At 42.5% G+C, this 27856-nt stretch overlaps 1 protein-coding gene across 1 annotated transcript; it reads right to left on the bottom strand.

Annotated features, from left to right (window-relative positions):
* Positions 1–32: 32 nt before the first annotated feature.
* LOC142939221 (dynamin-1-like) lies at positions 33–27839 on the bottom strand. Its single transcript, XM_076082462.1, has 23 exons — positions 26991–27839; positions 23759–23832; positions 23530–23679; positions 23172–23375; positions 22810–22908; positions 22383–22543; positions 22087–22229; positions 21815–21950; positions 16773–16840; positions 16024–16162; positions 15408–15494; positions 15251–15321; positions 15087–15138; positions 13427–13438; positions 13204–13317; positions 11217–11326; positions 10796–10907; positions 9670–9681; positions 9280–9447; positions 9113–9199; positions 8534–8688; positions 8292–8453; positions 33–2346 (listed from the first exon to the last, which is right to left on the bottom strand). The coding sequence occupies exons 1-23, from the start codon at positions 27149–27151 to the stop codon at positions 2286–2288; spliced, it is 2538 nt and encodes an 845-aa protein (XP_075938577.1). The 5' UTR covers positions 27152–27839; the 3' UTR covers positions 33–2285.
* Positions 27840–27856: the final 17 nt, after the last annotated feature.

Below are 27856 nucleotides of genomic sequence, written 5' to 3' on the forward strand. Positions count from 1 at the left end.
ACAACTTGTCTTCATCTTCATTCAAACAAACTTTATTTGTGTCGACACGTCTCTGTTAATCACATGACACCAAGATACACAACTACACACACACTAGAGGCTGCTGCATGTCTCAGGTGAACAGATCGATATATATGCTCCTTACATATATATGGTACATTATTATCTTTATATATTCTGTAAACATTTATATAAATATTAAACAGAGAAGATTTACGATCACAGTAAGGAGCTGCGTTCAGCAGCAGCAACACGTTGAATAATGTTAAAGAAACGTTTGATAATCTAAATCTTTAACTAGCATGCTGACATTAATGTGAACAAGGACACCAACACGCTCTGCTACCGCTCTGCTGACGTTCAGCTAACGCTCTGCTATTGTTCAGCTAACGCTCTGCTAATGTTCAGCTAACGCTCTGCTATTGTTCAGCTAACGCTCTGCTATTGTTCAGCTAACGCTCTGCTATTGTTCAGCTAACGCTCTGCTAATGTTCAGCTAACGCTCTGCTATTGTTCAGCTAACGCTCTGCTATTGTTCAGCTAACGCTCTGCTATTGTTCAGCTAACGCTCTGCTAATGTTCAGCTAACGCTCTGCTATTGTTCAGCTAACGCTCTGCTAATGTTCAGCTAACGCTCTGCTATTGTTCAGCTAACGCTCTGCTAATGTTCAGCTAACGCTCTGCTATTGTTCAGCTAATGTTCAGCTAACGCTCTGCTAATGTTCAGCTAACGCTCTGCTAACGTTCAGCTAACGTTCTGCTATCGTTCGACTAACGCTCTGCTATTGTTCAGCTAACGCTCTACTAACGCTCTGCTAACATAGTGAAACATGTGCTGTGTTGAACACAGCTCAGAACTGGACTCAACAGAACCAACACCACATGAACAACAAACACAAACAGAATAAATAGATCAGCAGTTACACTTCAGATTCTTACGCTTCAGATTCTTACGCTTCAGATTCTTACACTTCAGATTCTTACACTTCAGATTCAGATTCTTACACTTCAGATTCTTACAGTCTGATGATGAACAATAAACACGTCAATATTTCATCTCCTGGATTCGTTCTTAAGTAAAACTTTGATAAATTAACATTTAATAAACTCAAATAAACACATGAGAGGAATATAACAAACTATTGGATACATTAATATTCACATTGTTGTTTTATTTCAATTGATTTTAAAAACCTTTATTTCTGATTATTTCCTCGCGAGTTTCCTGGAAACAATTCTGTGATTTATAAACAAACAGGATTCAGCTGGTTAACGTTACAATTATGTCATCAATTAATGAAATCAAAACAATATCGAACTCACCAAAAAAGTAATCTTGAATGATGAAAAAATAACAATAAATAAAATGTGAAGTTTTTGACTGGTGATTATTAGATGGTTGTTGATGAGCTTCTGCTGCTAACTGGGTCAATGAGTTTAAAAAACAGTTAGATCCAGTTGGAACCAACTATAACCAGTCACATCCAGCTGGAACCAGTTAAAACCAGTTGGAACCAGTTAGATCCAGTTGGAACCAACTAGAACCAGTCACATCCAGTTGGAACCAACTGGAACCAGTTAGATCCAGTTGGAACCAGTTAAAACCGGATAGTCTTAGTTCAGTGAAGAAATCTGAATACTGAAGTTTATGGTTTTATTCCTTCAATGACGTTCTGCGAGTTTATTGTTTGTTTGTCAGACATGTGCAATGCATTCTGGTACATGTAGGCACGGCTCGGCAGCTTCCTGGGTAAATACAGCAGTAATGGGAATTTATGTCTGGACTACATTACCCATCAGCATTGACTGGACATCCACATAGAAGATCAATAATAACATGTTAACATATTCTGAAATAAATAAATAAATAGATTAATACATATTACAAAATAACATAACAAATAATAGTTAAAATAATATGAAACTTTACACTGTAAAAAAAAGTTCCCATGATGCAACATTTCAGCATAAGTAAGAACATTTCATCAAGAGAGACCAAAGAATAAAAAATATAATCCAGGAGTTGATGCTAGCTAACGGGCTAGCTGTGAACATCCAGAGAGGAGTGAGAGCTCTCCTTCACCTTGTGTTGATGTGATGACAGACAGGCGGCTGACCTGTCTCACTCTCTTGACAGCAGACAGACAGCTGGACCACATATCAATACACTGAATATTGCTGATAATTTTACAGTCATAATGTGCAGATAATCAATATCATTATTACTAGTAAAGTTCACAGTAACACAGCACCAGTAGAGACACAAACACACACTGGGTTCAGGTTTAACCCTCAATAGAAGACTGGGGACTCTCTCCGTGGGCGGGGCTTCCTTTACTGGTACGACTGGGAGGAGAAACGAACGTGAAGAGAAAAGAAAAGAGAACAATAGTGAATCAGGCAGTTAGAACCAGTGAGAACCAGTTAGAACCACTGAGAACCAGTTAGAACCAGTGAGAACCAGTGAGAACCAGTAAGAACCAGTGAGAACCAGTGAGAACCAGTGAGAACCAGTGAGAACCAGTGGAGGAATTCAGGGTTAAAGTTCACATCAATCAAGTCAGGTTCTCTGTTAGAACCAGTTAGGAGGTCAGGAGAGTACAACAGGGTAGTAAAAGTACTGAAGGAGTAGAAGTACAGTATGTGAGAAGTACAGTAGAGTAGAAGTACAGTGGAGTAAGAATGTAGTTAGAATTTATTGGATCTAGCAGACATGAGCACCAGTTTAATCCATTAATAGCCCAGTAAACAGCTATTGGAACAAGTAGAAACCCTTTGAAACCAGTTGGAACCAGTGGGAACGCAAAGGAATATGTTTGGACCAGCTGGGACCTATTTACCAGATGGGACCAGTTGGACCAAGCTGAAACCACAAGGATGAAGCTCCACCAATGTTATTTCTAAATCATTGAGTGTATATTGTGTGTATACTCTGTGTATACCAGTGGTGGGCCGTCAGGGCCTTCAAGGCCTTCTCTGCTGGCCTAAACAGAATCACAAAGTTATATCTATTTTATAATTTAATCATTTTTCATAAATACACTATTGTAATTTTTGTTATCTTATGTTCTCATTGCACAGCTACTGTCTTCCTCAGTTGCTCTGCTTCCAGTGCAGCTTGTTTTAAGTAGAGCTTTTATCCAATCAGATCTCACCTCTGTGTCTCTAGGTAAGAACAGAGACTCACAGACTCACAAGTGAATCCATGTGCAGTTTAAGTGAATGGGGACGATATTGTTGATTGTCATAGTGTTCAACCAATCAGATCTTTAGTTTGACATGTTGGGCGTATTCTTTGACGTGTCAGAGCTGCTAGCTGGTCTACAAGTACGTGATTGGTCAGTGGGCTAGCCTGACATGTTGGGCGGTGACAATCTCAATATCTGCTGCCTCTGTGGAGCGGACATTTTCAGCCCTCAAACGCATTAAAACGTGTTCAAGAAATACAACTGGGAGGCTCGACTGTCTTCACTGGCGTCCATGAATGGAGAAGGACTTCTTACTGGAACTAAAACACACGGATGTACTGAACAACCGTGAGATTAAACTCTTTGTTAACAAAGAAAGGAGGACTTTGTCTTTAAATAGTGAACAGCAGCTCTGGTAAGTTAAATGCGTTCGTTTTTACATCTGCAGTAGCTTTAATATGCTTGTTTGTATATTATTATTTGTACAACTTGTTTTTATGAAGATGGATTTTTGTTTGGTTTTATATGTGATATGAACCATTGTTACGTCCAGTGTTGCTCTGGGGACATATTTAGCCGGTGCACAGCAACAAGAGGACGCGTGAAGCGGCAGAAGTCTATATACTCCGCGCAAAGTGTTAAAGTTAAAGTGTTGAAGTTAAAATGTTTAAGTTAAGTTTAAAGTTAAAGTGTTTAAGTTAAGTCTTAAGTTAAAGTGTTAAAGTTAAGTTTAAAGTTAAAGTGTTTAAGTTAAGTTTAAAGTTAAAGTCTTTAAGTTAAGTTTAAAGTTAAAGTCTTTAAGTTAAGTTTTAAGTTAAAGTGTTTAAGTTAAGTTTTAAGTTAAAGTGTTTAAGTTAAGTTAATGCACGGCCCCCACTGGTGTATACTGTGTGTACATTGTGTGTATACTGTGTGAATATTGTCTGTACACTCTGTGTATACTGAGTGTATACTGTATGTATGTTGTATATTGTTGTATATAGACAGACAGGTAGAGAGACAGACAGACAGACAGACAGACAGACAGTAACAGGTTGATGGAGCTGTCAATCACACAGCTGATGTTATTTCTTCATCATTAGCGATGACTCATTATGATGCTGGGGTGGCGGAGTCACATGGCGAGGACAGCGATGTGATTGGACGATGAGACACAGAGTTGGTGAGAGACAGCTGACGTACCATTGGTGAACTCCTCACTGGTCACTGATAGAGATTCTGAAAAAATAACCATAGATGGTCATTGTGAGGGGGCGGGGCCAGGGGCGGGGCTACCTGCTCTGACGCTAACACACCTGAGAGCTTGTTTAAATCTATAAGGTACTGTTGGAACAGGATCACACAAACAGAGAGACACAGGCAGACAGACAGACAGAGACACAGAGAGACAACAGGTAGACACACAGACAGAGAGACAGGTAGAGAGAGAGACAGACAGACAAACAGAGAGACAGATAGAGAGAGAGACAGACAGACAGAGAGAGAGACAGACAGACAGACAGACAGAGAGACAACAGGTAGACACACAGACAGAGAGACAGGTAGAGAGAGAGACAGAGAGACAGAGAGGTAGACAGACAGACAGGACGACAAAGAGTGATGGAGGAGAAGAGAAGAAGAAGAGGAAGAGAGTCTGCAGATCGTTTGTGGATCGCTGCTTTCGTTCTAAAGCACCAACAAAGAAGAAACTGTCACCAGAAGTCTGGTGTGTTCTAATAAAACAAACTATAATATAATAATATAATATAATATGATATAATAAAATATAATAATAATAATAAAATAATAATAATATAAAAATAAAATAATAATAATATAATAATAAAAATAAAATAATATAATAACATAATAATATAATATAACATAATAATATAATATGATATAATAATAATATAATAAAATATAATAACAATAATATAATACAATAATAATAATTATAATAATATAATAATACAAATAAAATAATATAATATAATAATCACTTAATAATAATAATATCATAATAATAATTATATTATAATAATAATAACATAATAATAAAAGAATATAATAATATAATAACATCATTATACATTAACTGTACTTATTATAATGTGTGGGGTTCCACAGGGGTCCATTCTTGGACCACTACTATTCCTTATTATATTAATGATTTGTCTCTTTTTCCGATAATGTTTGCAGACTAGTTCTCTCTGATGGAAGCTAATGCTAGTTTAACTGCCTATGCTACATGCTTCAGATTAAATAAACTATCTTTGAATAAAGTACTAACGTACTTTAAGGATTTAACTCAAATTAAAGTTGAATCTGTTGAGATGCCTCAAGTGTCGTCTACAGAGTTCCTAGGAGTCATTGTTGATGAGAGTTTAAGTTGGAGTAAACATGTTGACTGTTGGCAGAAGAATAAACAGATCTAGTGGAGTAATGAGGAGTAATGAGACATCCTGTCTCCTGAATCTTTATCACAGTATCAGTGATCCCATCCTTCATATTGTGATGTACTTTGGATCAGTTCTTTTCCTGCTACTCTGCAGAACATGTTGGTCCTCCAGAACCGTTCTGTTAGGATCAGAACCCGATCAGAGTCACACTCCTCTTCTGCTCCTCGATTCACTAACACATTCTTACTGTTTATCACGTCAATATTTCACAAACTTGTGTTTTCATTTATCAGATTCTTTCAGGTGAAGGAATATTCTGATCATTTACTCAACTCCTCATCTTCACATCTTCATACTCCTGAGTTACTGACTAGCAGAGGTCCGTCTTCAATTATAGAATAACTTCCCCACCTAACAGAAACATGCCCTTCTATAGACAGAAACATGTCCTCCTATAGACAGAAACATGTCCTTCTATAGACAGAAACATGCCCTTCTATAGACAGAAACATGTCCCTCTATAGACAGAAACATGTCCCTCTATAGACAGAAACATGTCCCTCTATAGACAGAAACATGCCCTTCTATAGACAGAAACATGTCCTTCTATAGACAGAAACATGTCCTTCTATGGACAGAAACATGTCCTTCTATAGACAGAAACATGTCCTTCTATGGACAGAAACATGTCCTTCTATAGACAGAAACATGCCCTTCTATAAACAGAAACATGTCCTTCTATAGACAGAAACATGCCCTTCTATAGACAGAAACATGTCCTATAAACAGAAACATGTCCCTCTACAGACAGAAACATGTCCCTCTACAGACAGAAACATGCCCTTCTATAGACAGAAACATGTCCTTCTATGGACAGAAACATGTCCCTCTATAGACAGAAACATGTCCTTCTATAGACAGAAACATGCCCTTCTATGGACAGAAACATGTCCCTCTATAGACAGAAACATGTCCTTCTATAGACAGAAACATGTCCCTCTATAGACAGAAACATGTCCTTCTATAGACAGAAACATGTCCTTCTATAGACAGAAACATGTCCCTCTATAGACAGAAACATGTCCCTCTACAGACAGAAACATGTCCTTCTATGGACAGAAACATGTCCCTCTATAGACAGAAACATGTCCTTCTATAGACAGAAACATGTCCCTCTATAGACAGAAACATGTCCTTCTATAGACAGAAACATGTCCTTCTATAGACAGAAACATGTCCCTCTATAGACAGAAACATGTCCTTCTATAGACAGAAACATGTCCTTCTATAGACAGAAACATGTCCCTCTATAGACAGAAACATGTCCTTCTATAGACAGAAACATGTCCCTCTATAGACAGAAACATGTCCTTCTATGGACAGAAACATGTCCCTCTATAGACAGAAACATGTCCTTCTATAGACAGAAACATGTCCTTCTATAGACAGAAACATGTCCTTCTATAGACAGAAACATGTCCCTCTATAGACAGAAACATGTCCTTCTATAGACAGAAACATGTCCTTCTATAGACAGAAACATGTCCCTCTATAGACAGAAACATGTCCTTCTATAGACAGAAACATGTCCCTCTATAGACAGAAACATGTCCTTCTATGGACAGAAACATGTCCCTCTATAGACAGAAACATGTCCTTCTATAGACAGAAACATGCCCTTCTATGGACAGAAACATGTCCCTCTATAGACAGAAACATGTCCTTCTATAGACAGAAACATGTCCCTCTATAGGCAGAAACATGCCCTTCTATAGACAGAAACATGTCCTTCTATAGACAGAAACATGTCCTTCTATAGACAGAAACATGTCCCTCTATAGACAGAAACATGTCCTTCTATAGACAGAAAGATGTCCTTCTATAGACAGAAACATGCCCTTCTATAGACAGAAACATGTCCTTCTATAGACAGAAACATGTCCTTCTATAGACAGAAACATGTCCCTCTATAGACAGAAACATGTCCTTCTATAGACAGAAACATGTCCCTCTATAGACAGAAACATGTCCTTCTATAGACAGAAACATGTCCCTCTATAGACAGAAACATGTCCTTCTATAGACAGAAACATGTCCTATAGACAGAAACATGTCCCTCTATAGACAGAAACATGTCCTTCTATAGACAGAAACATGTCCCTCTATAGACAGAAACATGTCCTTCTATGGACAGAAACATGTCCCTCTATAGACAGAAACATGTCCTTCCATAAATGTTTCACAAGACGCCTAAAAGAAACTAACTGCTGTGTTTATGTGTTGGTGTTCATGTCTCTAGTTTAGCTGTTATATTACATTTAGAGTTGTTTCACTCATACTACATACTACTCACACACACACACACACACACACACACACACACACATTCTCTCTCACACACACACACACACACACACACACACACACACACACACACACACACACAATGACACTATGTTTATCTTCTTTCTTCTGTTTGTTTGCTGTGATGTAAAGTCTCTGCATATCTTATTTATCTTCATATCATAGAGGTGAGGTTGTCTTCCTGCCTCTTCCTGCTCTGTCATATTATCTTTGTTTATCTTTAATTCTACTGTTTGAATTGTGCAAAATAAAATAAATGAATAAATAATCTTAAACAGTGACTTTTGATCAGAGAACTCTTTTTGCTGACAGTCTTTGAATACATCACGACCTCTGACCTCTGTGTGTGTGTCGGTACCTGGGGACTCCTGGGGGGGCCGCTCTGTTGGGTCTGGAGGGGATGGAGGGGGGTCCTGGATCAGGAGACACCGTGGGACGAGAAGGAGGACCGGGGGCCGCTCGACCACGAGGAGGACCAGGAGGGGCCCGACGCTGGGGGGTCGGGCTGGACATGGGGGACCTGCAGAGACCGGCAGAGAGACTCTGTGACTCGGGAACTCGGGACACGGGTACCGGACCGTGGACCTGTTGCTAGGTTACCTGCGTCCTGACGGCATCCCGGTGACCTGAAGCCACGAGTCGTCTACCGGAGGAGGCATCGTCGTGGTGATGGTGGACGTGCTGATGTCACCGATGATGTGGAGACCTTCACGCAGAGCGTGGTACATCTTCAGCATCTCATCACGGTGCTGGGCCTGGGGGAGAGAGAGAGGGCGAGATTGGAGGTTCATAGATTCTCTCAGCCCCCTGTCGGTCTCTCTCTCAGCCCCTGTCGGTCTCTCTCTCAGCCCCCTGTCGGTCTCTCTCTCAGCCCCCTGTCGGTCTCTCTCTCAGCCCCTGTCGGTCTCTCTCTCAGCCCCTGTCTGTCTCTCTCTCAGCCCCCTGTCTGTCTCTCTCTCAGCCCCTGTCTGTCTCTCTCTCAGCCCCTGTCTGTCTCTCTATCAGCCCCCTGTCGGTCTCTCTCTCAGCCCCTGTCGGTCTCTCTCTCAGCCCCCTGTCTGTCTCTCTATCAGCCCCCTGTCTGTCTCTCTCTCAGCCCCTGTCGGTCTCTCTCTCAGCCCCTGTCTGTCTCTCTCAGCCCCCTGTCTGTCTCTCTCTCAGCCCCTGTCTGTCTCTCACCTGTTCCTGGGACTCCTCCATCAGGGTGTTCTGGTCTCCACAGGAGTAGAGTTGAGCCAGAAGGTCTGAGTGGATGAACTCCTTTGTCTGAGGACAGAGAGGTCAGGTGACCTGTGACATCACTTCCTGTGTGTGTGTGTGTGTGTTAATGTGTGTGTGTGTCGTACGTTGTTGACCATCAGGTGCATGATGGTCTTGGGGATCAGGTCTCTGACGGTGCGGTGGATGATTGACAGGTACGAGTCCACCAGGTTCCTCACGATCTCCACCTGTCGCTCCAGCTGAGGGTCCAGACTGTGGATCTGACCGTCTCCCTTTGACTCCTCCACCTCCACCTGAAGAGAGACGGAGGTTAGATATATACACACACACTCACACATACAGTATACACATACAGTATACAGACATACACACACACACACAAACATATATACACACACACACTCACAAACAGTATACACACACACATACAGTATACACACACACACACACACACACACACAGACATATAACAAAATAACAGGAACACTGTCAGTATGAAGAAGACAGAAACTCACCTTGTCTTTATCCTGAAGGAGAAGAAGAGTTATTGTTAGATATTAATATCATAGTATGATACACACCAGGTCAAATTCCTTGTATGTGCAACATACTTTGGCAATACAACGGTTCTGATTCTGATTCTGTAATAATGTAGTAATACTATAATAATAACATAGTAATACTGCAGTAATGACGTAGTAATAGTGTTATAATAATGTAGTGATACTGCAGTAATGACATAGCAATAGTGTTATAATAACATAGTAATACTGCAGTAATGACGTAGTAATAGTGTTATAATAATGTAGTAATACTGCAGTAATGACATAGCAATAGTGTTATAATAATAACATAGTAATACTGCAGTAATGACGTAGCAATAGTGTTATAATAATGTAGTAATACTGCAGTAATGACATAGTAATAGTGTTATAATAATGTAGTAATACTGCAGTAATGACGTAGCAATAGTGTAATAATAACATAGTAATACTGCAGTAATGACGTAGTAATAGTGTTATAATAATGTAGTGATACTGCAGTAATGACGTAGCAATACTATAATAATAATGTAGTAATACTGCAGTAATCATGTAGTAATAGTATAATAATAATGTAGTGATACTGCAGTAATGACGTAGCAATAGTGTTATAATAACGTAGTAATACTGCAGTAATGACGTAGTAATAGTGTTATAATAACATAATAATACTGCAGTAATGACGTAGTAATAGTGTTATAATAATGTAGTGATACTGCAGTAATGACATAGCAATACTATAATAATAATGTAGTAATACTGCAGTAATCTTGTAGTCATAGTATAATAATAACATAGTGATACTGCAGTAATGACGTAGCAATAGTGTTATAATAACGTAGTAATACTGCAGTAATGACATAGCAATAGTGTTATAATAACATAATAATACTGCAGTAATGACGTAGCAATAGTGTTATAATAATGTAGTAATACTGCAGTAATGACGTAGCAATACTATAATAATAATGTAGTAATACTGCAGTAATCATGTAGTAATAGTATAATAATAATGTAGTGATACTGCAGTAATCATGTAGTGATACTATAGTAATAATGTAGTAATAATGCAGTAACATGCTGTAGTAACGAGTCGTACCACGTTGCGTTCAGGGTACACTCCAGCTCGTAGGAAAGAAGCCTTCCAGCTGTCCACCTCCTCCTGAGACTCACTGGCCAGCTCCAGCTGACGAGAGTCTTTGTACACATTCCTGAAACATGAACATTATGATTTTATTACACGTTGAACATTCAACGATCACATGACCAACCAGAGACGGAGCTAATGGACAACATCGAACCTGCTCAGTTTGTACAAACAAATAAAGTTTATTCAAAAAAAGACAAAGGCAGCTGAATATATAATAATACTGCAGTAGTATTATATATTCTTTAGTTATGAACACACACACACACACACACACACACACACACACACACACACACACACACACACACACACACACACACACACACACACACACACACACACACACACACACACACACACACACACACACCTGTGCTCAGTGTTGAACAGAGCAAAGATGGTTTTGCTGGACATGAAGCTCTTCTCGATGTCTTTGAGTTTCAGGTTGTCCACAGGCAGCATGTACTTCTTATCCTTCTCCTGCAGGGGGGGGGGGGACAACAACAACAGGATCCTGATCAGATGTTGAGGCACCTTTAGACCTGAAGGATCAGGGTCTCTGTCTGACAGAGACCCTATATATACCCTATATATACCCTATATATATATCTATATATATATAGATATATAGATCTATATATCTATAGATATATAGATCTATATATCTATATATAGATCTATATCTCTATATATAGATCTATATCTATATATAGATCTATAGATCTATAGATCTATATATCTATATATATATATAGATCTATATCTATATATAGATCTATATATAGATCTATAGATCTATATATAGATCTATAGATCTATATATCTATAGATCTATATATATATATCTATAGATCTATATATATATATCTATATATCTATATATCTATAGATCTATATATATATCTATATATCTATATATAGATCTATAGATCTATAGATATAGATAGATAGATAGATAGATCTATAGATATAGATAGAGATATATATAGATATATATATATATATATATAGAGATATATATAGATATATATATATATATATATATAGATATATAGATATATATATATATATATATAGATATATATCTATATATATATATATATAGATATATATATATATATATATATAGATATATAGATATATATATATATATATATAGATATATAGATATATAGGGTATATATAGGGTCTCTGTCTTAGAGAGACAGAGACAGAGATATATATATATATACACATGGCACTAAATGTTCAGGACCTTTACGCGAGGAGATAACGGTCCGGTACGAGGTCTTCATCACTGGTGAACCAGACTGAATCAGAACTCTCTTGGAGCAGAGACTCCTTTCATCCTAAATACTTCACAGTCTTCTACAAACCACCCTGGTGCTGCTGAAGGGCACGTTCTGAAGGAGCCAACAGAACCACATCGTCTGCAAACAGCAGAGACCAACACCCACTGGTGGATCCGGACTCAGCTCTAACTCTGGTTCAACAAGGACCAGATGGCTCGTAGCAAAGACCCAGGTACCTCATATTCCTACAGTACCCCTACAGGACTCCCCGAGGGACCCGGTCCTAGTTCTTCTCCAAGTCCACAATCATATAGACTGGATGAGCAAACTCCCATGACCCCTCCAACAGACCTGGTCCACTGTTCCAGGACCAGGACACAATCCACATTGCTCCTCCTGGATCTGAGGTTCAACAATCAGTCGAAGCCTCCTTTCCAGAACCTTAGCATAAACTTTCCTGGGGAGGCTGATCAGTGTGATACCCCGATAATTCAACACACTCTCTGATCCCCCTTTTTAAAAACGGGAACCACCACCCCGGTCCACCACTCCACAGGACCTGACCTACATGAGACACTGAGCGACGCGTCAGCCAAGACAGACCAACGAGGTCCAGAGCCTTCAGGATCTCAGGGTGAACCTGATCCAGAGCCTTCAGGATCTCAGGGTGAACCTGATCCAGAGCCTTCAGGATCTCAGGCTGAACCTGATCCAGAGCCTTCATGATCTCAGGGTGAACCTGATCCAGAGCCTTCAGGATCTCAGGCTGAACCTGATCCAGAGCCTTCAGGATCTCAGGGTGAACCTGATCCAGAGCCTTCAAGATCTCAGGCTGAACCTGATCCAGAGCCTTCAGGATCTCAGGCTGAACCTGATCCAGAGCCTTTAATGTTGTGCTTTTTAAAGTTTGGTTGGTGGCTGTTTAGCTGGAGAACTTATGACCTCAGTGTTTCTGAAGATGTGTGTGTGTGTGCGTGTGTGTGTGTGAGAGTGTGTGTGTGTGTGCGTGCGTGCGTGTGCGTGCGTGTGAGAGTGTGTGTGCGTGTGCGTGTGTGTGTGTGTTACCTCATCATCTTTGTACCAGGACAGCGTCTCGGCTGTCAGGACGAACCAGTACTCTTTAGCTCCTCCCTTCATGATGCTGATGTTGTTGATGGTCAGCCAACCTTTACGGATCACCTGCACACACACACACACACACACACACCCACACAGACATTATTTATCATTGTCAAGTGTACATCAGTGACATCACTAACTCCACACACACACACACACACACACTCACCATGATCTCGTCCTGGTTGCCGTGGTAACAGAAGGAGGGAGAAAAGACAAGAGGAACATGAATAAAGAGTCCAGCTCTCCACAGACCTTAAAGGTTAATGAAGTCCTTCTGATTCGGGACTCTCTCACACTTTCTGCAGACTTTGCCTCATGGAATTACCCACAATTCATAGCTTTGTGGTGTTAAACTGTGGGTTAGCGGGGAAAGCCCGGTCCACAAGAAGAACAGCGTGTTTATTAAATTAACACAGAAACATTATTAAGGACTTAAGATGAAACATAAAACGCATTAAATCAGATCAATACATGTATAGATTATATATCACACCTGGTTTATAAAGAGTCAAAGATGCATAGGGTCAAAGAGTCCAAGGTTCAAAGGTTCAAAGAGTCACAGAGTCCAAGATTCCAAGGTTCAAAGGGTCCAAGAGTCAAAGGTTCAAAGAGTCCAAGGTTCAACAGTTCAAAGGGTCAGAGAGTCCAAGGTTCAAAGAGTCCCAGAGTCAACGGTTCAAAGAGTCCAAGAGTCCAAGGTTCAAAGGTTCAAAGGGTCCAAGAGTCAAAGGTTCAAAGAGTCCAAGGTTCAAAGGTTCAAAGAGTCACAGAGTCCAAGGTTCAAAGGTTCAAAGAGTCAAAGGTTCAAAGGTTCAAAGGGTCCAAGAGTCAAAGGTTCAAAGAGTCCAAGGTTCAAAGGTTCAAAGAGTCACAGAGTCCAAGGTTCAAAGGTTCAAAGGGTCCAAGAGTCAAAGGTTCAAAGAGTCCCATAGTCAACGGTTCAAAGGGTCCAAGAGTCAACGGTTCAAAGGGTCCAAGAGTCCAAGGTTCAAAGAGTCCAAGGTTCAATGGTTCAAAGGGTCAGAGAGTCCAAGAGTCAACGGTTCAAAGAGTCCAAGAGTCCAAGAGTCACAGAGTCAATGGTTCAAAGAGTCACAGAGTCTAAGAGTCAAAGGTTCAAGAGTCAAAGGTTCAAAGAGTCCAAGGTTCAACGGTTCAAAGGGTCAGAGTCCAAGGTTCAAAGAGTCCCAGAGTCAACGGTTCAAAGAGTCCAAGAGTCCAAGGTTCAAAGGGTCCAAGAGTCACAGAGTCAATGGTTCAAAGAGTCACAAAGTCCAAGAGTCAAAGGTTCAAAGGTTCAAAGGGTCCAAGAGTCAAAGGTTCAAAGAGTCCAAGGTTTAAAGAGTCCAAGGTTCAACGGTTCAAAGGGTCAGAGAGTCCACGGTTCAAAGAGTCCCAGAGTCAACGGTTCAAAGAGTCCAAGAGTCCAAGGTTCAAAGGTTCAAAGGGTCCAAGGTTCAAAGAGTCCAAGAGTCCAAGGTTCAAAGAGTCAAAGGTTCAAAGAGTCAAAGGTTCAAAGAGTCCAAGAGTCCAAGGTTCAAAGGTTCAAAGAGTCCAAGATTCAAAGAGTCCAAGAGTCCAAGAGTCCAAGGTTCAAAGGTTCAAAGGTTGAAAGGGTCCAAGAGTCCAAGGTTCAAAGGTTGAAAGGTTGAAAGGGTCCAAGAGTCCAAGGTTCAAAGAGTCCCAGAGTCAACGGTTCAAAGGGTCCAAGAGTCAAAGGTTCAAAGAGTCCAAGGTTCAAAGACTCACAGAGTCCAAGGTTCAAAGGTTCAAAGGGTCCAAGAGTCAAAGGTTCAAAGAGTCAAAGGTTACCTGCTCGGACTCACCTGGTTTCCTAATGCTTTCTTCTTGCTCATCTGACTGCTCTTCTGCTGAGCACTGAGACAGAGACAGACAGAGAGAGAGAGAGACAGAGACAGAAAGAGAGACAGACAGACAGTTGTAAAACAGGAGCTTCTTGTTTTCATGGATGAAGAAAAGCCTTTCTTACTTTGCAAAGCCGATGAAGTCTTCATGGTTTGTGTTCATGTAGGCCAACTCGATGTCTATCAGCAACATCACCTGAGGACACACACAGACAGGTAAGTCAGACAGACAGACAGGTCGGACACACAGGTAGGTCAGACAGACAGGTAGTTCAGACAGACCTGGCCTTTGGTGCGACTCTCTCGGTCTCGGATGTGCTGAGTAACGATTCTCTCCATCTCCTCTCTGAGCATCGGGAACTGGGCCAACTACACAGGAAGTACAGCGAGGTCAGGATATGTGACATAAAACCAGCTGTAGTACTAGTACCTTCTGGGTACACTGACTCACTGTGTTATGTAGTAGTACTAGTACCTTCTGGGTACACTGACTCACTGTGTTATGTAGTAGTACTAATACCTTCTGGGTACACTGACTCACTGTGTTATGTAGTAGTAGTAGTAGTACTAGTACATTTTGGGTACACTGACTCACGGTGTTATGTAGTAGTAGTAGTAGTAGTAGTACTATCAGTAGTACTAGTACTTTCTGGGTACACTGCTTTACGGTGTTATGTAGCAGTAGTACTAGTACCTTGTGAGTATACTGCCTAACAGTGTTATGTAGCAGTAGTATCAGTAGTACTAGTACCTTCTGAGTACACTGCCTCACGGTGTTATATAATAGTAGTAGTAGTAGTAGTAGTATCAGTAGTAGTAGTACTAGTACCTTCTGAGTACCCTGCCTCACGGTGTTATGTAGCAGTAGTAGTATCAGTAGTAGTAGTAGTACTAGTACCTTCTGAGTACACTGCCTCACGGTGTTCACCAGCTCGTTGATCACCATGTCGACACATTTCTGACACGGCTCTTTGATCTGAGCGATGAGTCTCTTCACGATCGTCTCAAACGCCATGTCAGGAGTGAACAGACCGGTCCTGAGGAGAGAATACGTTACTGATAACCAATCACACCGATCAATAACGTCCTGAGGAGAGAACACGTTAGTGAAAACCAATCACACCGATCAATAACGTCCCGAAGAAAGAACGCGTTACTGATAACCAATCACACCGATCAATAACGTCCTGAAGAGAGAACGCGTTACTGATAACCAATCACACCGATCAATAACGTCCTGAAGAGAGAACGCGTTACTGATAACCAATCACACCGATCAATAACGTCCTGAGGAGAGAACGCGTTACTGATAACTAATCACACCGATCAATAACGTCCTGAGGAGAGAACGCGTTACTGATAACCAATCACACCGATCAACAACGTCCTGAGGAGAGAACGCGTTACTGATAACCAATCACACCGATCAACAACGTCCTGAGGAGAGAACGCGTTACTGATAACCAATCACACCGATCAATAACGTCCTGAGGAGAGAACGCGTTACTGATAACCAATCACACCAATCAATAACCTCCTGAAGAGAGAACGCGTTACTGATAGCCAATCACACCGATTAATAACGTCCTGAAGAGAGAACGCGATACTGATAACCAATCACACCGATCAATAACACACTGATCTCACCTGATCCCGTGGATGTTCTTGATGGCGTAGCTGATCTCTTTACGGAGAGTCTTCTCATCACTATCCAACTACACACACAAACACACAAACACACACACACACACGCACACAGATACATTGATTACAGTGATGACTGTTTTCTATATGAAAGATAATAGTGTGCGCGCGTATATGTGTGTGTGTGTCTCTGTGTGTGTGTCTATGTGTGTGGGAAAGCTACTGACTGGGCCTGAGACTCTGATTGTTGGTGACTATGCTGTAAAAGATGTCAGAACATTGTGCAGCAGGAATACCAAAACACTCTGCTTTCCGAAAGATATGGTCTCCAACATCGTGGTTGACCATCCCACGGTGAAAACATCACCGTGCATACAGGAAGCTGTGATACTGTGAAACAACAGTCTGAAGTTCTGAAGCGAGACTTTATTGATCTGTTAAACACAGTCAGCTCTGTGAAGGCTGAGGTGTTTATCAGTGGTCCTCTTCCATCAGTCAGAGGAGGAGATGAAGGATTCAGCAGGCTGTTTGCACTCAACAAATGGCTGTCAACTGCGTGTACTGACCATTCAGTCCATTTTATCAACAAGTTCTACCTTTCTGGGAGCACAGACATCTTTTTAAGGCACATAGAGTTTGCCTGAACAAGTCAGTTTAACTGTTTACCTCTAACCTATTTTTCTTCCTGCGTCATCCATCTGTTCCTACTGCCAAGGACAAGACACAAGAGGAGTCTAAACAAGAGATAACCACACAGCATCGCCGTAGAGACCTTACGGGAAGGATGCCCCGCTTAAGGAGATCCACGAGGAGGAGTCTCCAACTTCACCATCAGGGACCGCCTCTGATCACCCACTTCCCCCCCCACCCCCCCTCCGAGAGGAGGACTCTTTACCTCCCTCACCAGCACCTACTTCCACCCCTCAGACTCCATCCAGGTCCCTTTCCTCTCTACTCACACTCTCCCCATCCTCCCCCCACCTGGAGTTCACTGACCACATGAAAGAGCTGGTCATTGCTGGAACCAAACACACTCCTCGCCCCACTCCTCGATGTACAGATATCGATAATAATAATAATAATAATAATCTGATGATTGTGGCAGCTCTGTAATGAGGGCTCGAAGTCCTCAGCCAGTTTTGACACAATTGGCGAAGTTAAAGCGCCCTGCCCGTCCCCGACCTCCACTACTGTCTCCCCTACCTGATGAAGGCAATAATTAATATATTCTGGGTCCAGGCTACAAGGCTAATGACACCAATGATTCTCTCCAGGAGAAGTCGGGGCCCTGTATGCAGCGAGCCTTCTCAATTCCTGTCCTGATAGTTCATAGAAAAAGAAAAGTGAGGCTGGGAAGAAACAATAGTGAATCTGTAAATTTGTCGAACTTAACATACATTCCTCGTCAGCCTGTCCAAATAAAGCTTTAAACACGTTAAACATTTACAGACCACCTAAATACTGTGCAACCTTCTTTGATGAGTTTACTGAACTGCTGTCTATAATCTGTATTGATTTTGACTGTGTTGTTATTATTGGTGATTTTAATATCCATGTTGATAATCCCCAGGACAGAGGGTCTATAGAACTATGTGGTGTCCTTGATAACTATGATCTGACTCAGCATGTGACAGGACCCGCCCACAACAGGGGGCACACTCTGGACCTAATCATCACCAAAGGTGTAAACATTTCCAAGGTCGCTGTGACTGATGTTGCACTCTCTGATCATTTCTGTGTTTTCTTTGAGAGTGCAATCTCCTTGCACATAAATGTCCAAACCGAGGTTGTGACAAAGTGTCTTGCATCTCATCCAATGAGCTTGTAGATAGCTTCAATTCTTAAGTTTAAAATGTTATTGATACCATTGCACCCACTAAAGTGAAGGTTGTCTCGGGTAAGCAAAGATCTCCTTGGAGAAATGCTACGCTGGTCAGAATAGAGAAACGAGAGTGTCGGAAAGCTGAGCGTAGGCGGCGAAAAACAAATCTCCAGATTCACTGTGACAAGGCAGTCCTTCTTCTCTGACATCATAACCAAAAACAATAACAATACACGTGCCTTATTGGCTACCGTCGACAGACTAACAAACCCTCCAGTGTCAATAGCTGCTGAGCTCCAATCCACCTGGGCATGCAATCACTTTGACTCCTTTTTTACTGACAAAATTCAGTAAATTAGACAAGCAGTGAGTGCCTCCACACCAACCACAGGACATGTGTTGTCCCCATCTCTGAATAATATCCATTCAAATATCATGACACAATTTCATTCAATCGACCGTAGAAGCCTAGAAGACATTATACAACATCTGAAGTCATCCTCCTGCTGCTTGGATATTCTACCAACACACTTTTTCAAAAATATTACAAACTGCATGACCGCTGATCTTTTACAAATTGTAAACACATCCCTTCTCTCAGGTGTCTTCCCACAAGCCCTAAAAACTGCAGTTATTAAACCGCTCCTAAAGAAGGATCATTTAGACTCCGCAACAATGAACAATGATAGGCCAATATCAAACCTCCCATTTGTATGCGACTGCACCATTTTTAAGTAAAATAATTGAAAAAGCGGTTTTTCAACAGCTCAACAACTTCTTGGCCGTAAATAACTGCTTTGATGTCTTCCAGTCAGGCTTTGGACAGCACCACAGCACTGAAACTGCTCTTGTTAAGGTTTTCAACGACATCCACTTAAACACAGACAATGGCAGAATTTCAGTCTTGGTATTACTGGATCTCAGTGCTGCATTCGACACGGTCGACCATGACATACTACTAGAAAGACTAAAGATCTGGGTAGGACTCTCTGGCACAGCACTTAACTGGTTTGAATCCTACATGAAGGACCGAGAATACTTTGTGTCTGTAGCTAATTACACATCAGAGCTGACTAAAATGACATGTGGTGTTCCTCAAGGTTCAATACTGGGGCCTCTTCTGTTCAACATCTACATGCTTCCACTAGCTCAGATTATGGAAAACAACAAAGTGTGTTATCATAATTATGCAGACGACACACAAATCTACATAACTATATCACCAGGGTACTATAATCCCATACAAGGGCTGGGTATGTCACGATCAGGCTTTGCCTTCTGTGTTCTGTGTGTGTCTTTGTGTAGCTCCACACCCTCCTCACTCTACCTGTCAGTCACTCCCTCAGCACCAGCCTAACTCCCTTCACCTGCCTCTGATCACTAATCAAGCACTCCCTCATCATCACAACTCCCCTCACCTGTTCAAGCCACTATTTAAACCCCTGCCTCTCAGTCACTCACTGCCAGATCATTGTCATGTCTACCCGTCCGTTTGGCTTGTCCTGTTCCCGGTTTCCCCGTCTGCCAGCCTTGCCTCGTCCTGCTGGATTTCCCCCTTCGTCTCTTGTCTCGTCTGTGAATTCCCTGTGTTCCTGTAAGTTTCCTGTTCTGATTTAAGTTTTAATTAAATTCCACTTAATTAATTCCACTGGGCCGCAGCGATTACCCGTTCCCGCTGGGCCGCAGTGTTCTCCTGTTCCCGTCTCCGCTGGGCCGCAGCTTTCCCCCGTCTCCGCTGGGCCGCAGCTAACTCCAGCTCCCCGTGTCCCGTCGGCGGTCCGGCCGACTCCAGCTAGAGTTCAGTTCCCCTCTCGATCCCCAGCCTCTAGAGTTCAGTTCCCCTCTCGATCCCCAGCCTCTAGAGTTCAGTTCCCCTCTCGATCTCCAGTCTCTAGAGTGCAGTCCCCCCCTGTCCTCCAGTCTCTAGAGTGCAGTCCCCCCCTGTCCTCCAGTCTCTAGAGTGCAGTCCCCCCCTGTCCTCCAGTCTCTCGAGTTCCGTCCTCCTGACCCCCAATCTCTAGAGTTCCGTCCTCCTGACCCCCAATCTCTAGAGTTCCGTCCTCCGGACCCCCAGTCTCCCCAGTCTGGCATTCCCCCCGAGCACCTGTGTCCGGAGCAATTCTGGCAGACCAGCCGTCCCCCCGAGCACCTGTGTCCAGAGCAATTCTGGCAGTCCGGCCGTCCCCCCGAGCACCTGTGTCCGGAGCAACTCTGGATCCAGCCGTCCCTCCTCCGGACCCCCCTCCACCCACCCGGTTGTGGACTCTGACTCTCGGCCTCCGAGCCAGAATTTTCTTCAATTAAACAAAGAAAACAGAAGTAATTGTTTTTGGTACCGAGGACGAACGATTGAAAGTCTGCGCTCAGCTTCAATCACTGATGTTAAAAACTACAATCCAAGCCAGACATCTAGGTGTAGTTCTGGATTCAGACCTCAACCTGAACAGCCATATCAAGACAATTACAAAATCAGCCTACTATCACCTGAAGAATATAGCAAGGATTATGTCTCAACAGGATTTGGAAAAACTTGTCCATGCATTCATCTTCAGCAGACTCGACTACTGTAACGGTGTGTTTACAGGTCTCTGTAAAAAGTCAGTCAGAAAGCTGCAGCTCAGTAAGACCAAGAAAGTGGATCACATCACTCCAGTTCTGAGGTCTTTGCACTGGCTTCCTGTCCAGCAAAGAATTGACTTTAAAATCCTGCTGTTGGTTTATAAAGCACTGAATGGTTTAGGGCCAAAATACATCTCTGATCTGCTGCTACCTTATGAACCATCCTGACCCCTTAGGTCGTCTGGGACCGGTCTACTTTCTGTTTCCAGAGTCAGAACTAAACATGGAGAAGCAGCGTTCAGTTTTTCTGCTCCACATATCTGGAACAAAGTCCCAGAAAGCTGCAGGTCTGCTGAGACCCTCAGCTCCTTTAAATCAAGACTGAAGACTTTTTTGTTTGCTGCTGCCTTTAATTGAACCACATTCAAGGATATTAATACATTTCTGCATTTTACTACTGTATTTTATTTCTTACACTGCTTTTTAGTGTTTTAATGACTGTTTCAGTGAATGTTCTTAATTGTTTTTAAATCTCCTTTTGCCTTATGTTTTGATGCTTTTAATGGTTTTATGTGAAGCACTTTGAATTACCTTGTTGTTGAAATGTGCTATACAAATTCTCTCTCTCTCTCTCGCTCTCTCTCTCTCTCTCTCTCTCTTTTACCTTAACCAGCTCAAAGGGGAAGCGTTCATGAAAGATCCGGTTGATCTTGGCTCCTCCTGACAGCTCGTATGTTTCCACCTGATCTCCTGATCCTTCGATCCGCTTCTCAAAGTCTACGGCGAACTGTTGCACCATCCTGACACACGCACACGCAGAGACACACACAGTATTAGTACATATTGGCATGTATCAGTGTGTGGTACTAGTATCAGTGTGTGGTACTAGTATACTAGTATCAGTGTGTGGTACTAGTATCAGTGTATAGTACTGACTGCAGCAAGGCCTTGGTCTTGCGTCCCGGGTCGTCTGGTCTGAAGTTCTTGTACTCCTCCACCTCCTTCTCGATGGACAACAGCTGACTCTGCAGTTTGCTTCGTAACGCCGGTAACGTGTCCCGGATGTGGTTGGTCAGTTGCTACGGTAACAGAGAAACGCTCTGTTACTAGGTTACAAAGGAAGCTGATCGTTAAAGCTAACCTCAAACCAATTCATCTCACTGTCCGAGTGGGACCTTCTGAGGACCTTCAGAAGACTTTGAGGACATTAGAGGAACAATATGTGTGCTGACCTGGTTGAGGATCTTCTGCAGGTAGGCGGTGCCCATGCGGTCAGCCAGGTGTCGGTATGACTGGTGTGACAGGAAGAACTTCCTCTCAGCCTGCAGAGCTGCCGTGATGTCTTTCCGCCCATCGATGTCCTTCTGACTGCGGTTCACCACACCGATGTAACCTGAGATCAGAGTGCATCATTGCAACCTGAGATCAGAGTGCATCATTGCGACCTGAGTTCAGAGTGCATCATTGCGACCTGAGTTCAGAGTGCATCATTGCGACCTGAGTTCAGAGTGCATCATTGTCTCTGTGAGGACACCTTGGACCTGTTACCTGCATGTTTTATGCTTCTTATCTGATTTGTTTCTTCACAAAGTCTTTCTTGTTGGTTTAAATATCTTTAGGGTCTTTTTCGGGACGCTGGTTTAAAACCGTACTTCTTACCTCTGCGTAGTGGAAGCAGCTTGTTTTCCAGAATGTCTCTGGCATCCGTCCCTTCGTCCATCAGGTCCAGTTTGGTGATCACACCGATGGTCCTCAGACCTGAACACACAAGTTCTTAATTTAAACCCACCAACAGATCACAAGCATGGACAGACGTGTGAGGGAGGCTTTGAGTGGCACTGTGCAGGTCCAGGTCCAGGGGCCCACCAGGGGCCCTAGACCTGGACCTGGTAGTCCTGCTCAGAATTATATCTCTGATCAGAGGTATAATATGTTGAAAGTGTAGGAGGTGCAGAAGACGGAGGTGAGGGGTTGAGGAGGTGAGGGGTCCAGGGGGTGAGGTTTAGAGGAGGAGGACTGACCTTGGGGGTCCACCTCCTTAGCGATCTTCAGAGCGTCAGAGTTAGCGAGGTCAGAGTTGGCAGGAGAAACAGCCAATAGGAGACAGTTGTCTTTGGTCACAAACTGCATCAACATCTCTCTGATCTGGTTCTCAATGTCTGCCGGTTGATCCCCAACAGGGACTTTCGTCATTCCAGGGAGATCCACCAGGGTCAGGTTCAGGACTGAGAACACAAAGACAGAGTTAGGTATTAGTGTGTATTATTAGTGTGTTACTGTTGGGGGAGTACACCCTGAGGTTGATGGGTAAATGTGTGTGTATTAGTGTGTATTAGTTGTATTATTAGTGTGTATTAATGTGTAGTATTACTGTGTTACCATTAGGAGAGTACACCCTGAGGTTGATGGGTACCGGACTGATTCCTTTGTTCTGTCCGGTGATTCGATCCGTTTCAGCTTCGATCTCCTGACGAACTTCATCAAAGTCAATGAACTTCTTCCCTTTACAGTGAAGGAACTCTGCATATTCTGATAAATACACATCACATGATCAGTCACATCAGGTTCATGTTTGCAGTGTAACCATGATGACAGGAAACCATCTCACCAGTTGGACAGTTGATCAGCTGCAGCACCAGAGGACGACGAGTCACAATACCTGAACCACGAGGGAGGAAGTCTCTGAGGGAGTAAGAGGAGGTGGAGAAGGTTATTCCATGACACATATTATCTTAGAGTACAGAGTACCCGAGCAGGTAGAGTACAGCAATACCCGAGCAGGTAGAGTACAGCAATACCCGAGCAGGTAGAGTACAGCAATACCCGAGCAGGTAGAGTACAGCAATACCCGAGCAGGTAGAGTACAGCAATACCCGAACAGGTAGAGTACAGCAATACCCGAACAGGTAGAGTACAGCAATACCCGAACAGGTAGAGTACAGCAATACCCGAACAGGTAGAGTACAGCAATACCCGAACAGGTAGAGTACAGCAATACCCGAACAGGTAGAGTACAGCAATACCCGAACAGGTAGAGTACAGCAATACCCGAACAGGTAGAGTACAGCAATACCCGAACAGGTAGAGTACAGCAATACCCGAACAGGTAGAGTACAGCAATACCCGAACAGGTAGAGTACAGCAATACCCGAACAGGTAGAGTACAGCAATACCCGAACAGGTAGAGTACAGCAATACCCGAACAGGTAGAGTACAGCAATACCCGAACAGGTAGAGTACAGCGTACCCGAACAGGAAGCGAACAGAGTACCCGAGCAGGTAGCGAACAGAGTACCCGAGCAGGTAGCGAACAGAGTACCCGAGCAGGTAGCGAACAGAGTACCCGAACAGGTAGAGAACAGAGTAGCTGTTATCTCTGTTAATCCATGAGGAGCTCCACTGCTACAGAACGACATAAAACCCTCCACAACAACAAAGTGGAACATTTACACATTATACAGGTGCTGGTCATATAATTAGAATATCATCAAAAAGTTGATTTATTTCACTAATTCCATTCAAAAAGTGAAACTTGTCTATTATATTCATTCATTACACACAGACTGATATATTTCAAATGTTTGTCTTTTAATTTTGATGATTATAACTGACAACTAAGGAAAATCCCAAATTCAGTATCTCAGAAAATTAGAATATTACTTAAGACCAATACAAAGAAAGGATTTTTAGAAATCTAGGCCAACTGAAAAGTATGAACATGAAAAGTATGAGCATGTACAGCACTCAATACTTAGTTGGGGCTCCTTTTGCCTGAATTACTGCAGCAATGCGGCGTGGCATGGAGTCGATCAGTCTGTGGCACTGCTCAGGTGTTATGAGAGCCCAGGTTGCTCTGATTGTGTAGCCTACAGAACTAGACTGAGAGACCATTTAAAGGCCTTTGCAGGTGTTTTGAGTTAATTAGCTGATTAGAGTGTGGCACCAGGTGTCTTCAATATTGAACCTTTTCACAATATTCTAATTTTCTGAGATACTGAATTTGGGATTTTCCTTAGTTGTCAGTTATAATCATCAAAATTAAAAGAAATAAACATTTGAAATATATCAGTCTGTGTGTAATGAATGAATATAATAGACAAGTTTCACTTTTTGAATGGAATTAGTGAAATAAATCAACTTTTTGATGATATTCTAATTATATGACCAGCACCTGTATATGACGTCATCTGTTCTATGTTCTCGTCACCAGGAGAGAAAGAACTTCTACCATCTTTAGAGCTGAACCAGGTGACATCACTGTGATGTCAGTGAACGCATCACAGCTGATCTCAGGTGTGAAACAATCAACACTGAATAAGACGTCACAGAAGTAAATATATATAAATATATATATATATATTTAAATTCAAAGATGTGAAGCTGAGACACTAAATATTAGGGGTGTAACAATACGCGTATTCGTATTGAACCGTTCGGTACGAGGCTCACGGTTCGGTACGCATGACGAACCGAACAATACGTTTGAATAATACTCCTGCATTTGGAAAATGCAGAAGCTTAAATTGTGGGAAATATTATGTTTTCGGTGGAGCCACTGTTCTCAAACTGGCAACCCACATGAGGTAACGGACAGCGTGCTCTCTGACACGCCCACCACCAAAGAAAAACATTCTACTCCAGGGCACTTTTGCCTGTGAGACACGCTACAGTGTAGCGGCTACACGGAGCTAGCTCGGTGCAGTATGGCGAGTAATAGACCAGAAATAGAAGATCCTCCAACGACCTGCAGGTCTGGTGTTTGGAGCCACGTTGGTTTCTCTGTGAACTATGAGGGCGATGGCGAGAGAGTGGTGGATAAAAAAACAACACTATGTTGCATTTGCTACACGAGTGGCTACATCGGTGTGAATACCTCAAACATGTTAACTCATTTACGCCGACATCACCCCAGTGTGGCAGTGGGTGGAACTAAACGAAAACCTGGAGCAGCACACATGCTTCAAACTCTCCCCGAAGCGTTTAAGCAGCTGTTCACTACCGATAGAACAGAGCTAAAGCATCACCACGGCGATTGGTACATTTATAGCCGCGGACATGAGACGGACTCTGTAGTGGTAAACGCAGCTTCATGAACCTGCTGAATGTTATTGAGCCCCGTTACACAATTCCTTCACGAGCCCATTTCAGCCAAACCGTAATTCCCGCTTTGTACAAGAAAACAAAAGCACGAGTAGAGAATCAAACGTCCGAGGCTCCCGCTGCTGGTCTGACAGCGGGTCCCTGGACATCGAGGGTTGCATAAAGCTACCGGACTGTAACGCACATTACCTGACCGCTGCATGAGAGATGAAGAGCCACGTTCACTCAGATATAGTTCCATCATTGTTCATACTAAAATGATGATGGAGAAGATGTAAGTAACAATACTACATAACATTTTTTAAGGAGCAGTGTTTGTTTTTTATGCTTGTGTTGGTAAGAAGACACCCCAGAAGATGGGTCACTCAGGTTTAGTTCCATCATTGTTCAAAGTCAAAGAATAACTTTGTTAGTTTTAATAAATAAATATATTTTAAAATCAAGTACGTTTCTCTGGCATTTATAGTTTTCTACTGTATTGAAAACGTACCGAACCGTGGCTCCACTGTATCGTACTGAACCGTGAATTTTGTGAACCGTTACACCCCTACTAAATATGTTTCAGATGATATATGATACAATCTAATATAATATATTATATTATTATATATTATATTATATAGCTGTATTCTATATTTAGAACCACTTCATGTAGCAGTTGATTTATTCAGTGGGTCAGTGGCCTTCAGTCAGCTGGGCGGCTCCTTCTGACAGACAGACTCACAGACAGACAGACTCACTTCCCCACGAAGTTCTCCAGCACCGAGCTCTTCCCCGCGCTCTGCCCGCCAACCACAGCGATCTGCGGGAGGTCGAGGCTCGAATTCTGCCCGATGGACGAGAAGGCGTCCTGGAGCTTATTCACCAGCGGGATGAGATCCTCCATTCCACGGTTCCCCATGGCCGCGGAGAGACAGACAGGTGCAAAGAGAGAGAGAGACGGAGGAGAAGCTGCGGGAGAACCAGTCACACAGACAGGCAGCAGAGATGCAGCAGCCGATCCGTCTGTAGCTCCGGTCGACCTGTCTCACGTCATGCCGCTGTCTTCGTGCAGCCGTTGATCGATGATGCTGAAGAAGATGCTCCAGATGTGACCTTCAGCTCTCCTCCTCTCCTTCTTCTCTCCTCCGCTGCAGGGAGGAACTCATGCATCCGGTACGGACCTTCACAATAAAAGCCCGGGACCGTCCTGATATTGAAATTCTTAATGAATCCAAAAATAATCAGTCTGACACAATCATGTCTTTATTCTCCTTTATATTCATACATAGTATTATTATTATCATTTTTAAGAGAATAATAATTATGTCTTTTCTCTTTGAATTCATATTTAGATTAATGTTGCTTCCGGTTATCAGGAGCTCTGGAGGAGGAGGAGGAGGAAGAGGAGGAGAAGGATCCTCCTCCTCCTCCTCCATACAGTACACAGTAAACACACACAGAACTGCTCACAGAGATGAGTCTAGTCTGCAGGTCGAGGACTGACAGTCTCAATAAAACCTTTAATCAGACTCAGGTATTGTACAAGTACACAGTAAAATACACCGACGCTGTACTTCAGGGTATCAGACCACCATTATATATATATATATATCATAATATATAT

This window comes from Anarhichas minor, unplaced genomic scaffold (genome assembly GCF_050575085.1).
Source record: "Anarhichas minor isolate MPS153535 unplaced genomic scaffold, ASM5057508v1 ptg000095l, whole genome shotgun sequence".
NCBI lineage: Eukaryota > Metazoa > Chordata > Actinopteri > Perciformes > Anarhichadidae > Anarhichas > Anarhichas minor.

Excerpts from the sequence above, each read along its gene's own strand:
- LOC142939221 (XM_076082462.1), bottom strand. The coding sequence starts at position 27,151 with ATGGGGAACCGTGGAATGGAGGATCTCATCCCGCTGGTGAATAAGCTC. Across the intron at positions 21,951-22,086 it reads AAGACCAAGGCCTTGCTGCA|GATGGTGCAACAGTTCGCCG; the intron begins GTCAGTACTATA and ends TGCGTGTGTCAG. Across the intron at positions 15,322-15,407 it reads AGAGTCGCACCAAAGGCCAG|GTGATGTTGCTGATAGACAT; the intron begins GTCTGTCTGAAC and ends GTGTGTCCTCAG.